Source organism: Centrocercus urophasianus, unplaced genomic scaffold, assembly GCF_019232065.1.
Source record: "Centrocercus urophasianus isolate 14NV4802_14NV808 unplaced genomic scaffold, USGS_Curo_1.0 seq_67, whole genome shotgun sequence".
Classification (NCBI taxonomy): Eukaryota; Metazoa; Chordata; class Aves; order Galliformes; family Phasianidae; genus Centrocercus; species Centrocercus urophasianus.
The window spans coordinates 159021-173158 of NW_024885277.1; the positions used below are offsets into that span (position 1 = coordinate 159021).

The following is a 14138-nucleotide window of genomic DNA, read 5'->3' on the forward strand; positions in this document are numbered from 1 at the left end:
GAGGGTGACACATTCTGGCCCGACTGGAGGATTTATGACCTGGCAGTAAAGATGTGTATCCCTTTAAGGCGATTAAAAAATGCAGAAAGTCTGTAAAACCATTTCTTGTGTCTCTGCCACTTCTGTGTGGGAGCCCTGGAGTTTAAGCAGGAATCTGTCCTGTTTCCTCCAGTCAGGCCGGACCAGGCTCTGAGCAGCCTGATGGTTCCCTGTTCATTGCAGGGGAGTTGGAATAGATGGCCTTTAAGGATCCCTTCCAAAAGATTCTATGATTCCTTTTCAGTCTGCACTGACATGTTGAGTATTTAAACCTGCAAGGTGCAACCCACTAAAAAACACCTTTGTTTCAGCGTTAACAGGGGAAAGATGGCAAAAATGCCGTGTCCAGGGGCAGCTCTGGCATCTCATGTTCTTGTGCACAGATCAGGCTGGCTGGGCAGTGTATGGCGTGAGCTGGCTTTGCCTCTTATCAAACTTGGCTGTACCTGAAACTGAGTTGAGGCCCCTTATCTCCTCTCTGCTGCTGCACAGGGGGCTGCCTGCAATGCAGTGTGTTCAAAATCAATGCATATCCCCCCTCTTCTCATTTCAGCATCCCCTCATACAAGCAGGGAGGAACAGAAGCTTCGAGGAAATGGGACCAGCCCTGTCCTGCTGCCCCTCTGCTCTGCTCGGAGGAACCCAGTGCTTCACATCCTTCAGCTGTGCTGGTGGCAGGGACATGGGGAGCTGCGGAACGAAAGCTTTGAGCGCAGCACCGGGCGCCAGGTGTGTCCTGTCCCCCTTCCCCGGCCCTTCCCTTCGGGTTCAGCAGGTTGACGGAGGGTGGGAGGGCTGCCAGGCACACCCAGATCTGCAGGCAGTAAAACGATCCCTCTTTTGCCCTCGAGCCAAGCCCAGCTCTCCTAACGGATAAAAGGGGAAGCGAGGCAGGAGAGCTCACTTGCTCCCTGCCCTGGTCTCCCAGCACAGCTACCCTCAGGTTTAAGGACAGGGGATACCGCCGGACCCACAGCAGCCATGTCCCGCTCCATCAGCTTCAGCTCTCGCTCCGTGGCCGTCCCAGGGGTCAGCCAGGTACGGGTCAGCTCCGTCTCCTCTGTCCGTGGAGGCAGTGGCCTTGGCAAGGCAGGGGGCTTTGGCAGCTCCAGCCTCTACAATCTGGGCTCTGCCAACAAGCGGATCTCCCTCGGAGGCAGCAGCTCCTACAGCGTTCGCTCTGGATATGGCTATGGAGGCATGGGGTTCGGTGGAGCCATCGTCCCCGGGGCCGGCATCCAGGAGGTCACTGTCAACCAGAGCCTCCTGACCCCCCTCAACCTGGAGATCGACCCCAACATCCAGCGGGTGCGCAAGGAGGAGAAGGAGCAGATCAAGACCCTCAACAACCGCTTTGCTTCCTTCATTGACAAGGTGAGGCCGGCTGCGCTGGGCTTGAATGCAGCCCTGACCCAAAACTCACTTAATGGGGTGGGGGTTCATGAATGGGGTTGGGGTTTCACCAACCTGATGTGATTTTCCTGCAGTCTAATAACTATTATTAAATCTCTGCTGTCAGCAGAAGTTTTTGCTCTGTTTAGGCCAGCTTTGCACCCCCTTTACTTAGCTAGCATTGCAAAGCCCCACACGCACCAGCAAATCAGAGGGAGGGGGGTCTTTGGAAAGGAGCTGACCTGGTAAAACAGACCTTTGATGTAAGTCAGGGCTTGCTGTGTTTGCACTGCCCTGTACCTCTGCAGCTCTGTTATCTCCCACCAATGGACTGGGGACCCTGTATTGTAAACCAACTCTGGCATCCTCAAAATGTTAGGAATCCAGCTGTGGAGTTGAGTTTAATTGGCTGACACTGTGATCTCTGAATGGTTTCTCTTATGCGTCAGGCAAGCAGAATCTCCTTATCTTTTAATTCAAACAAAGCCTCAAAACTGCAAGGCAAACCCCAGAGCAGCCATGCTCCCTCTGGACATTATCACCCTTTAGAATGTAGGTGCTTTTCATAGACACAGTGAATCCTTCAGATACCATCCACAGCACACGCATCCCCCAGCATCCCAGCTCTGCAGTGTCAGATCCCCCCCTTCCCCATCCTTTCACAAATGACGCCTTGGTTTCTCGGCAGGTCCGGTTCCTGGAGCAACAAAACAAAATGCTGGAGACCAAATGGAGTCTGCTCCAGGACCAGAAGACCACCCGGAGTAACATCGTCCCCATGTTTGAGGCGTACATCACCAACCTGAGGAGGCAGCTGGATGGGTTGTTAAATGACAAAGGGCGTTTGGAGGGTGAACTGAGGAACATGCAGGATCTTGTTGAGGATTTCAAGGCCAAGTAATGTATAATCCAACCATCTAACGGTATAGCTGAACAGTTAGATTGGTAGAGGTGTCCCCAGCTTTTCTGCTAAGGAGGGTGATTTGTTTTTTGTTAGGTGTCTGTCCAAGGAAGCCGCCTGGGTTACGTGGTGCTCCTGGCACCTTGCTCCCACGTGCTCCATCCCCGTGGCTTTGCTTTGCAGCCTCTTCAGGGATCGATTCCTACTTTGGGCTGGACTGTCTGGGTCTGTAGGAGCCCCATAGGAGCTGTGCAGGTTGCAGGCAGTGGGTAAACTGCTTCTTGTTCCATGGGGAGGCAATGGAGCAGATGACTTGCATTATTTTTTAGCAGTTTTTGTATCCAAATCATGTTGCGTGTGAGGAGTGCAATCGAGAAAGTAGCCTTTGTGCCCAGTGCAGCCCTACAGGGAAATGCCTGAAAGGAAAGAAAAGAGGGAGCTGGCAAACTGGATCAAGCAGGAACTGAAAGCAAACATCTGATAATCCCCGGGGTGTGTTTAGGGAAAGTCAATAGCCAGCACTTCCCAAGGAGGAGCATGGGAATGGTGTTCTCCCAGCCCTGCTCAGTTACTCCGTGCTCATCCACAGTTGCACCGTGTTTCTCTGCACGGCAGCAGGGAACTGGTTTGCACCCAGAGGAGCTGTAGCCCTAATTTCAGCTGCGTATCACGTGAACGCAAGGGGCACAGGTGCTTATTTATTCCTCCCACCCAGGGGTCCGTGCTGGGGAGCAAAACCTTCTATGGGGAGGGAAGCAGGAATTAGGAGCCTGAGGTGCTGGATTTGGTAACTGGAATTCAGAACCTGTTTCTCCTCATTCGTATGAAGAAAATCTCATCTCCTGAGTCAAATACCTAAAACATGAGTAGCCCCTTATGTGCCTGTTGCCTCATTTTCATACACAGCCATTCCCCACCGATATCTCAGGTAGGGGAGGAGGTTGATAGGGATGCAATTCGGTCTCTTATTTGGTCACTGCCTTGACTCAGGGTGTGGTTCAAAGTAAGCAACGGTAGGAATGCTCTGGGTAGTGCTGCCCACGTGGCTCTGTGTGGGCTGTGCTGGGCTTTTCATGGGATTTATGGAGAGCACTGAATGATTTGTTGCAAATAGAGCTCAACAAACCATTCTGTAAAAAATGCAATTGGTGCTGGGTTTTATTATTTTATTTTATTTGTACACCTCTGTGATTACCTTTGCTAGAGGCCAAGCTCTGATTCCTTTCTACTATGCATGTGCAGCGTCCGTGTTGTGCAGTGCTCTGCAATAGCAACGGATGCAGTTCACTGACCTCCAAAAGGACAACACCTGGTTATACCAGCATGGATGGGCAAGCGTCCAGTGCAAAGCACTAGGAGCATTACGGGAAGGCTTAAAACTGAACTAGCTCAAACTTTGGAAGGCAAATTGCAGTGCTAGCCATAGACTGTGTCAATAGAACAGAGTCTAACTTTGTCAGCAGCCATTCCAAAGCAGCTGGTTAAAATGCTTCCTGCTCTATTTTGTAGATGACTTGCAGGATCTACACAGCAGGTTCTTGCTGTTTAGGGTCAGCAGGTTGGCTGTACACAGCTCTGAAAAGCAGACTCTGCAAGCCAGGCTTGCAGGTGGTAGAAAATCCATGAGGCCAGTCCATAAAGCCAATGCAGCATGATTTACATCTGCTGAGAACTCAGCAGAAGTCATTGCACCTCAAGTCAGACACTTAGAGAAGGGATGTGGCCAATATTACAAGTCTGTGGGGCTTTAGAGCAGTGCAGAATAATTGCACTCAACTCTTAGGTGCGACTAGCACCTGCACAATGTGCTCAGATGCCTGGAGTAAGGAAGTACAGAGTGAGCAGAGCTTTTAACAGCCCCTTGATCAGTGCAGATGAATGTGCTGAATGTTTGCATCTCTTCTGCATTTTTATGTATTTGTTCTCTCAGTGGCTGAGGGAAGGCGCTGAGAACCTCAGGACACAGAGCACAGCAGGCCAGCACTGGGCTGTGCATGAGTGGGGATAAGGAGCAGAGAACTCCCTATGTGCAATGGGAAAAAAAGGGAAGTGCTTCCCAGCTCAGTGGTGGTGGCAGTGTGGACCAGAGCAGCTTTCAGGCATCAGTTTGTCCAAACAATAGCTTTCAAACGTGGCACCTTCAATGCAAACAATGCACATTCCTCAGTGGTGCAGCAAACCTCTGCCTGTGACTGGCTTGTTTGGGTAATCACAGGCTGGCAAAGTGCTTCAGAAAGGGAGAAATGGGGAGAGAAAGGGTGGAATTGGGTAACTTTTCACTGAGACATTGCCTCCTTTTACCCAGGCTCTAACTGCTCCCTTCTCTCCTGGCAGATATGAAGATGAGATCAACAAGCGCACAACAGCAGAGAATGAGTTTGTGGTGCTCAAGAAGGTGCGAGTCTTGAATATGGGTCTGATCAAACCTGGGTGCAGCCCTTCTCCCCCCTTCTGCTCCTCCAATCCTTTTGCTGCTGTTTTGCCTGGATACCCAACTTCACCTCTCATTTCTGCTTCTATCTGAGCACCAGGATCACTGTAGGAACAAGGAAGGAGGAGCAGCCCCTGTGCATCTCACACATTATGGCTGTATATTTCTCTAGGTTATCTTTTTCTGCCTTGACTCTTAAAACCTAAAAAGTCAGAGAGACCATAAGGCCCAGTTTGTATGGTTTGTGTGGTCCAAACTGTCACTGTGCAAACATAGGTGCAGGCACAGTCCTGGGATCACTGAGTTGAAATGGATGATCCTTATGGATCCTTCCAACTCGAGGTATTCTATGAACCCTGCAGAACGTACAGGGACCAGCAGTTCAGTGCACCAGTGGGTAACTTCTAGGGCACACTGAGGGGGTTGAGGGATGGCGAGCAGGTGATGTGGGGAACTTGCTGGGTGCACAGCTGCTTTTGAAGCCAAAGTCTGGGTGGGCTTTGTCACCAAAACTCCATCAACCTCACTGGATTGTCACTCTTCTAGGATGTGGATGCTGCCTACATGAACAAAGTGGAGTTGGAGGCCAAGGTGGATGCGCTGACGGATGAGATTAACTTCCTGAGATCTCTCTACGAAGCGGTAAGGCCCTTCTGCTTCCTGTGGGTGCTGCAGTGCAGTACCACTGTTGATGCCTGAGAGCATCACTATGCTGTTGTCAGAGATGAGAAAGGCAGTGGAGAGATCAAGTAAGCAAAACGGAGCTACACGTGAAGTCCAGGTTCTGTGAGCTCTCACAGTAGTTTTTCCTTGTCTGGGATGTAAGTAGGTTTTGTTGCAAACATAGCTAGGGCATACTTTAGTTATTTATGCAGTTAGTGTGAAAGCAAGAAAAGCAACACATTATACTCAGTGCTGAAGCACTGATGTGTGTGTTTCTGTGCTGTCTGAGAAACAGAGAAAGGAAAGCTTCTTGCCCCAGACTCATTTATCTTTGGCAGCGTTTGCAAGATAAGAGACTGATGCAAGCAGGCACATTGCACCCTTGTGCAAGATGGTGGAATTTGGCCCTTTGCTGAGGAGCTGATGCTCAGGCTTCTTAGGCCAGCATTTCATGCCGAGGTCTTATCTCAGGAGAGCAGTCAGCTAACCTTGCTCTTAACCTGGGAGTGATAACAAGTGGCTCCCTTTCTGCTGCTGCACTCTGCACGGTTAATGTGACTCAGTTGGTTTCCTTTTAATTAGCGATGGTTTCAACGAACTTTTATCTGCTTCCCTTTTCTTCTCGGATTCTCTCTGTAACTGGCTTCTAAAAGAGAGGCCCTTATCAATGATTAATAGTATTGTTTTTATTGTGACTGGCAGGAGCTTCGTGAGCTGCAGGCCCAAATCTCTGACACCTCCGTGGTGCTGTCCATGGATAACAGCAGAAACCTGGACCTGGACAGCATCATTGCAGAGGTCAAAGCACAGTATGAGGATATTGCCAACAGGAGCCGGGCAGAGGCTGAGTCCTGGTACCAGAGCAAGGTGAGTTATGGGAGAGAGAAGGGCAGCAACAGCTTCTATTATTCCATCTCTCCTACATATAATGAGTGTGGAGAGGTCTCAGCCTGCGGTGGGCTGCTGGTCTGACTCCATCCTTCCTTGTGTCGCAGTTTGAAGCTCTGCAGGTCACTGCTGGGAAGCACGGGGATGATCTGCGCAACACCAAGAATGAAATCACAGAGATAAACCGCGTGATCCAGAGGCTGCAGGGCGAGATTGAAAATGCAAAGGCCCAGGTGAGGAGCTGCCCTTGTTCTCTTGCTGCAGAGCAGTGGGTTTAGCAGCAGCAGGTGGACCGGGGGACAAAGCTTAAGGCAGCATCTGTTAGAAGCAGATTGGGATAGCTGCAGCCATCATCCTGGAAGACATCAGTTCTGCAGGAGGGGGAAAAAACCACAGATACGATGGAGCTGAGCTACAGAGTCCTGGGAGTGCAGAAGAGGGGAGATGCAGAGCCCTTTCCAAAGGGCAGCGCTGAGTGCAGCAACCTGCTCAGCTGTGCTCAGCTGCACACCTTCCTTGTGCCCTTTTGCTGCTGGGATCTTTGTCCACTCCCTTTTGTGCAGAAGGGAACAGTGTGTTTGAGCACACAAAAGGATTTTTTAGCTGTATGGGAGTTTTGTTTGCTTTCTCCAGAGGCGGTTATCGCTTTATCAGTAGAGCTGGTGAGAGCCAGAACAGTGCATGGCTCAGACCATTTTTGGGGCTGAAGGCTGGCTGTGAACAACCAGCAGCTCACAGGCTGGAGATAAGCCATTGTGATTCATCCATTCATGTTTATTTGGTTTCAGGGCAGGGATGTTTCCACATACATCCACGTACATTTACGAGCAAAAAGCTGACCCAGTGCAGCTCCCTGAATAATGAATGAGAGTATAAAACATATGTTCACTGTGAGCCCTTCCTGCCAAACACGCTCTCTGGGTGTGCAAAGGACACTGGTGGGTGTGCATTAGGCTGCCAGCTTGATGTACCCCCATAGAGATGCTTTTGGGGGTATGTGCATTGTCGGTTAATTGCAGGTCTGCTGCAGCCCATGCTTGCCTCAGATCAAAGCTTGCTGGAGATCAACTGGCTGTGAACGAGCTCTGGGGCATAGAGAAACCCAGAGCTTGCATCAACCTTAAGTGTGGGGTTGTTGTGTGCGGTGTGGGTGGGCTGAGAAACTGAGAGTCAACTGAAAGTCCTCTGAAAGTGTAATTGGTGCAGAGAAATAGGATCTGATGAATTGCTTTTCAGAATAACATGTCCTGGAACGAGGTGAGCTTCCTTCAAGGTTGATCTCCCTCTGGTGACCCAAAAAATGTGGAGGCATGAGTTTGTATGGCTTTGGAAGGAGTTTTTTTGAGCTCTGCAGAACCACAGATGTACTGGCCTGTAGATGCCAGAAGTCCATGGGTGGTGAGATGCCCTCTAACATGCTCTGCTTTGTCACTGCAGCGTGCCAAGCTGGAAGCTGCCATTGCTGAAGCTGAGGAACGTGGTGAGTTGGCTATCAAAGATGCCAGGACAAAGCTGGAGGAGCTGGAGGCTGCTCTGCAGAAGGCAAAGCAGGACATGGCCCGGCAGCTGCGTGAGTACCAGGAGCTGATGAACGTCAAGCTGGCCCTGGACATTGAGATTGCAACCTACAGGAAGCTGCTGGAGGGCGAGGAGAGCAGGTGGGTGAAATCAAGCAGTGCAGTTGCAAGATCTGCATCTTCCCCCAGCAATATTTTACAGATGTTCTGTTGGCTGTTGGGTGCTGCCTGGGGAGTTTACATGATGAAGGATCCAACCCCTTGTATCCTGGTGACATCATGAGGGCCCAGTTCCAGTTTCTGGAAGGAAACATGGAAGAGAAAACTTTGCGTTTTAAACTGATTTTTTGGTTCTGAATGTGCTTTGGCCATAGAGCCAAACTGTCAAGCTCTGGGGAAGAGTGGATAGTTAGTTGAAAACATACAAGGAAGTAAGTGCTGCTTTCCGTTGTACATTTGAGGATGTGGAAGAAGATTTCCAAGTGGCCTAAATCCCCATAGAATTAAGCCACAGTTCCTTGTGCTCTTTCAGCACCTCCCCTCCAGGTGATAACAGAGCTTGTAAATGTAGGGCCAGAACAAAGCGCTGGATGGCACACTTATCTTGTCTGAATTATTTACAGCAGCAGTAATAACTCACTGCCATTGTCTTCATCCCCAGCACTGAGGCCCTGGGGGAACACTGAGTAATGCAGAGTCTAACCCGTTCTCTTCCCTTTTGCCTTTGTGTTTTTCTGCTCCAACAGGTTGGCTGGCGATGGGGTTGGCAGCGTCAACATCTGTGAGTTGATTTTATTATTTATAACATTTACTCTTATAGTTTCTACGGGAAATGCAGATGGGATCAGCTTGGTCTGCAAGCAGGAGCCTTGTAGTGCCCTGCCTTAATTAACCCCTTCTTAAATGGAAGCCCCCCGGGACAAAAGTTGATAATGCTGTTGGCTCCATGGCAGATTTCAGTTCTAACTCATCTGTACAAATGGGGGAATGAACGAATGAATCTGTGTGAGTGTTAAAATGGGGGAATGCTGACTCCCCCTTGCCCTGTCCCCTTCCTCCCATTTCTGTATGGAGAAAAGTGCACTAAAAAGAAAAGTTGAGAGAAAAATAAGAACCTGCATTAGAAGGCATCTCAAAGGTGATGTTAGAGGGTGTCTTTCCACCTTGGGAAGCACTGGTCACTTGCCTTACCTGGGTGTTGGACACAAGCAGGTGTTTTGGAGACACTGCTCTTAACCAGACTCTACTTTTCATCCATTCATCTACTTATCATTGCTGCTGATGGCTGTGGACATGCCTGGTGCACCACGAGATGAGAATGTATTTCTGATACTGTGTTTGTGGGACTGGGTTCCCCATTCTGCAGGAGGCCCTGAGCCACTGAGGGAGGGGTGGGGGCTGTGTGCAACTCCCCCTGCACACACAGCTGGTACATGCTCTGCGCCAAACTGGAGCAAGATATTTGTGTCCTGGGCGTTGTGTTTAGCAGGTGGTCTTAGGAAGCTCTCATCTGCTTGATGAGATTGAGGCCGCACCTCGAGTGCTGTGTTCAGTTTTGGGCCCCTCACTACAAGAAAGACATTGAGGCCCTGGAACGTGTCCAGAGAAGGGCAACGAAACTGGTGGGGGGTCTGGAGCACAAGGCTGATGAGGAGCAGCTGAGGGAGCTGGGGTTGTTCAGTGTGGAGAAGAGGAGGCTCAGGGGAGACCTCCCTGCACTCTACAACCTCCTGAAGGGAGGCTGTGGTGCAAAAGGGTCTGGCCTCTTCTCTCAGGCAAATAGTAGGACCCGAAGAAATGGCCAGAAGTTGTACCAGAGGAGGTTTAGGTTGGATATTAGGAGAAACTTTTTCTCTCAAAGGGTGGTCAGGCACTGGAATGGCTGCCCAGGGAGGTGGTGGAGTCGCCGTCCCTGGCAGCGTTCAAGAGGCTCCTGGATGAGGAGCTACGAGAGATGGTTTAGTGCTTGTGGTACTGATAGAAATGGGAGGGTGGTTGGACTGGATGATCTTGCAGGTCGTTTCCAACCTTGTGATTCTGTGATTCTGTGATGTAAAAACGCCCTTTCTGAGAAGGTTGCCAGGCTGGGTTTTGCTGTTCCCCAATGCTTACAGTTGCTTTGCTTCCCTCTGCGCCGCAGCCATGGTCACCTCCAGTGGTGGTGGATCCAGTGGATTCCTGGGAGGAGGGGTCCGTGGAGGCCTTGCCCTGGGAGCAGGGATGGGCAGCGGGGCGCTCGGCTTCTCCTCGGGGGGCTCCAGCAAATCCTACACTGTCACCACGACCTCCTCCACCAGAAGCTTCAGGAAGTAAAGGCAGGAACGGAACCCAGCGGTACCCACGAAACGGGAGGAGGGAGATCACAGAAAGAGAAGTTTGGTTGCCTTTCGTAGGACAAATTGGCTGCAAAATTTCTGCAGTGATGAATGAATTGGAATAAGATATACCAGAGTACCTGACCCTGCTGCGTCACACCTAAGGCTTGATCCTGTACTGTTGAACTCAGTGGGAGCCATCCCACTGAGAGCAGGTTCAAGCCTGTAGGGTGAAATTCCTTCAGGGAAGCAGGCAGGTTAATGCTTTTGTTGCTTGTATGCTTGGTACCCCTGTTCAGGGCTGGCTTTCACCCTTTGAAGGGCAAAACAATCATTGTGGCAAGCTTTTCCACATTTCTGCTGTGGCTTTACAAAAGAGACCAGAAGATTATCTCCCTCTGAATATGATTTGGAAGACTTCATTCCCTTGGGCTGCTCAGAAAGTGCCAGCCCTGACTGAGATTTCAGTCTGGGGTTGTTTTCTTAAAATATACCAGGAAGAAAATAGTGAAACTGCTTTGGGTTTCTCCTTATGTTCTTTAGAAATTGGCTCAGAAATGGAATTGGACAATTCTGGTCTAATGGAAGCTAATTTCTTACTGAAGGCAATGCAGACAGATCTCCTTTATAGGTTCTGTATAACAAAATAACTCACAAACTCACCCTTTCTGTCTTCTTAACAGAAGTCTGAAGCCTAAAGGGTATGGAAATTGCTTAAAATTACAAGCAGCACACTGAAATGGGAGATAGCACTCCCCACCCTTGGGTGCCTCTGTTTACTACCCTATATTGCAGAGCATTACTAGTGATATCCGGGGTCTCTCCTACCAGTGGGAAAAAAGCGTGTTTTGTTGGTGCTTCATTACAATAACTCCTTGTTCCTGCCAAAATGAGTCTTCAACCTAAACACGCCGGGGAAATAGTTTGTTACTGCGGTGGGAAGAATTTTTAAATAAACAAGTCAAAGAAACTGCATGGGATTTGTTGCACTGCGTGCTCTGCCGTGTCCTAGCAGCGTATCTCTGGTCGATGTTTTATACCTTTGTGGTCTGGGAGTTTGCCATGAGGCCGTTAATAAAGTTGCCCTGCTGTATGCTTCTTCAGTCCCAGCTGATTTCCTCGTGTGTTGCTGCTCAAGAGCCTGGAGAACCATCCCCATCCTCGCCTCCCTGCAGGCTGTGTCCCTTGGAGCAGTGCCACTCTGTGGTCAGGATGAGGATTTGGGGTTTGCTGCCTGCAGTCTCACCCATGGGTGAATTTATTCCCCTGCTTTTCACTGGGTTTGGGTGATGGGACTGGTTTTGTTCCCTCAACTTGGCTCAGCCCAGCCCTCAGCACAACTGGAACCAGTTGGCACCGACCCCTCTCTGAGCACTGTATGCCGAGCAGAGAGGAGCCAAACTTTGGGAGAAACGCTTTGCTTGCAAGCACCCAAAGCTCAGCAAAATGAATCTGCACAAGGACTCACACAGCTCCTTGCTGCTCCTTTTGGGGCAGCACAGGTGAGCAGTGTGTGCAGATGTGGGGTGAGTCCCCAGTGCTGAAGGTGTCATCCCATGGGATGGAAATGGGACCAGGCTGAAATTCCTGTAGTCAGTGAGAAAAGCTGTTTCCTGCAGCACCACGGTGGCTATGAGACCATTAAAGCCTGGGAGATGCTGTGCCCGTGGCAAACCCTACCCTGTCATCCCAGCCCCCTGCATGAGTGCAGTGCTCAGGCTGGGTGTGTGGTTCTACAGCACACGTGGCATTAATGCAGGGAGGGGAGCTCCCCGTGTGCCCAGCAGAGCCTTGCTATCAGCCTGGCACACCCAGCTCACCTCTTTCATGGCACAACCGAGGGAGTGAAATGCAAAAAGGAATCCCCTGGAGTGAATGCAAACAAAGGGTGCAAAGAAAGGCCTTGCCCAGATGGTTTTTGGGCAGCGGAGGCTGCTGCTTGCTGTCATTTGCATGGCTCTGTGATGCCTAATTGGGAATGGAAGCTCTGTCTCTGCTGTAGAATTGTGTGCAGCGATGATCTGGGAAGGGGGATGTGGGAGGTGTGGCTGCTGCTCTCCCACATCGCAGAACAATGCTCGCTGCTGGGGAGATGGGGATCTGCACCCTTCAGGTGCTTCATGTCTCTGCGAGGCCACGGGGATGGATGCACCTCATGTTTTTGGCTCATTCCTTGGGTCTGGTCGGAATGTAACCTCTATTTATTAAATTAGTGCAAAGCCAGGTGTGTCCTGAGCCTCCTGTTGCATTCAGGAGCTGTAATTCAGGAACAGTTTTGCAGTGGGTGAGGTGTTTGCATTTCCAGAAGGAGACAGGTGTGACCCAGCGCCCACCGCAGCACCGAGAAGGATTTTGTTTTGGCCTCTTGTTTTGCAGCAGTGATTAAGATGAATAATGAGTGCCTGAAATGGGCATCAGTCCTGAGCTAAGGGTGTTCCTGGGAGCTGAGAGCTGGGAACATGCCTGGTGCAAGTGCTGGAGCGGCCCCAGCAGCTGCTATAGATCCTGGAGGAGCTGTGAACTGGGACTCAGAGGACGTGGAGCACTGCAGGCTGTTGAGTTCTGCAAAGAGAGGAGTCAAGGGGAAGATGGAGCCCAACAGGGAGCAAAAGAATTGCAGAGGGAATCCCTCTTTGGATGTGTGAGTCCTCTGATCCAAATAGAGGCACTTCTTTGTTCACCTCCCGGGGAAGGGTGATGCCAAGTTTCCCCTCCCAGCCTGTTGTCCCTGCCATTGTGATCAGGGCAGGGATACAAGGCAGGATCACATCCATCTCTCTGCACACAGCTGTGTGATTAATTACAGCCTCCCACAGTACAGCTCAAAGCCCTTTGCTGCTCTTAAAATCAGACATCAATGCCTCTGCCCCCATGCCAGCACATTAATGGCTGGACAGGATGCTCCATGCAAATGCCTTACACATCTTAAAGACTTCCAGCTGATTTCATGGTCAGTAGGGTTTGCTTTTTTCCCTACCAACTGGAATACAATAAAATCTGGCTGCTTTCTGAACATAAGGCAGCGAAATGTTTTTTTTCCTTCTTCCAGCTTTGCTGGTGTCTGTGCAATGTACATCCAGGCTATCTGCTGCAGCTCAGGGTGCTTCAACCTCTTCCTCCTGCTTTCTGTGGGATAAAATGCATAACATTTATGTGCATTTATAATATTTAAGTATATTTTATAATGCAATTTATCTGATTCTCTAAGCCAGTGCTCCTTTGAGTGTTTCTGCTGCTCTGCTTGTTCTCAGCCCTTCTGTTTCTCCCCTCCTCTGATGCTCTCTTTCCAGCAGCAACCAGGATGTGGCTGTGGATGTGTGTTGCTGTAACAATGGGACTGAGAGCTTTGGAGATGCATGCTGTCCCCAGACAGCAGAGGGTTTTACAAAGGAGGTAAGTTCTGTTATTGTCTATGGGGAAACTGAGGCAGAAGAGCAGTGAGGACTTGGGGGCAACAATGACTGGGAGGAAAGCTTTGGGTGCTGGGGCTTTCTGCAGCTCCCCTGCATTCCAATTGCATTTGTTTTGTGTTTTCCATCAGTTTTTCACCAGCTACAAAGGCCAAAATCCTGCTCTGGGCTTGACTGAGGTTGTCAGCTTGTGATTGTTATGGGTTGGGCTGGGTCTGAGCTCTAGCAGGCACAGAAGAGTGAGGTGGAAGCACATCTCTTGGGAAGATGGGATGCACCAGGGGAGCCTAATTGGCTTGATGAGGTTCTAAAGCCAACCTTCCATCTGGTGAAGAGGAAAAGAGGTTCCCCAGGCTCTACTGGGGGAAGAGGATGCTCTGTGCTCTGGTGCTGGAGTGTTTGCATTATAGTGTGGACTGAGAGCTGGTACCAGAGCAAAGAGAGGACAAATTGGCCCCAAACCACCCAGCAGCTCCTGCCATCAGGATGCAAAGAGATCCTGGGCAAGTTGGGGCAGTCAGTGCTGTTCTCAGGGGATTTAGGCATCGATGGTGGTAATGAGAAGTTTCAGTTAGCTTTATG

At 50.2% G+C, this 14138-nt stretch overlaps 1 protein-coding gene across 1 annotated transcript; it reads left to right on the forward strand.

Moving 5' to 3' along the window:
• Positions 1-934: 934 nt before the first annotated feature.
• On the forward strand, positions 935-11249 carry LOC122170344 (keratin, type II cytoskeletal cochleal). The gene is made up of 9 exons (XM_042837102.1): positions 935-1413; positions 2120-2328; positions 4667-4727; positions 5310-5405; positions 6129-6293; positions 6422-6547; positions 7752-7972; positions 8578-8612; positions 9972-11249. The coding sequence occupies exons 1-9, from the start codon at positions 1021-1023 to the stop codon at positions 10142-10144; spliced, it is 1479 nt and encodes a 492-aa protein (XP_042693036.1). The 5' UTR covers positions 935-1020; the 3' UTR covers positions 10145-11249.
• The last annotated feature ends 2889 nt before the right edge of the window (positions 11250-14138 follow it).

Bases quoted from the DNA above. Each gene is read 5' to 3' on its own strand.
- LOC122170344 (XM_042837102.1), top strand. From the start codon at position 1,021: ATGTCCCGCTCCATCAGCTTCAGCTCTCGCTCCGTGGCCGTCCCAGGG. The intron at 2,329-4,666 runs GTAATGTATAAT...CTCTCCTGGCAG, and splicing joins GTTGAGGATTTCAAGGCCAA to ATATGAAGATGAGATCAACA. The intron at 7,973-8,577 runs GTGGGTGAAATC...CTGCTCCAACAG, and splicing joins CTGGAGGGCGAGGAGAGCAG to GTTGGCTGGCGATGGGGTTG.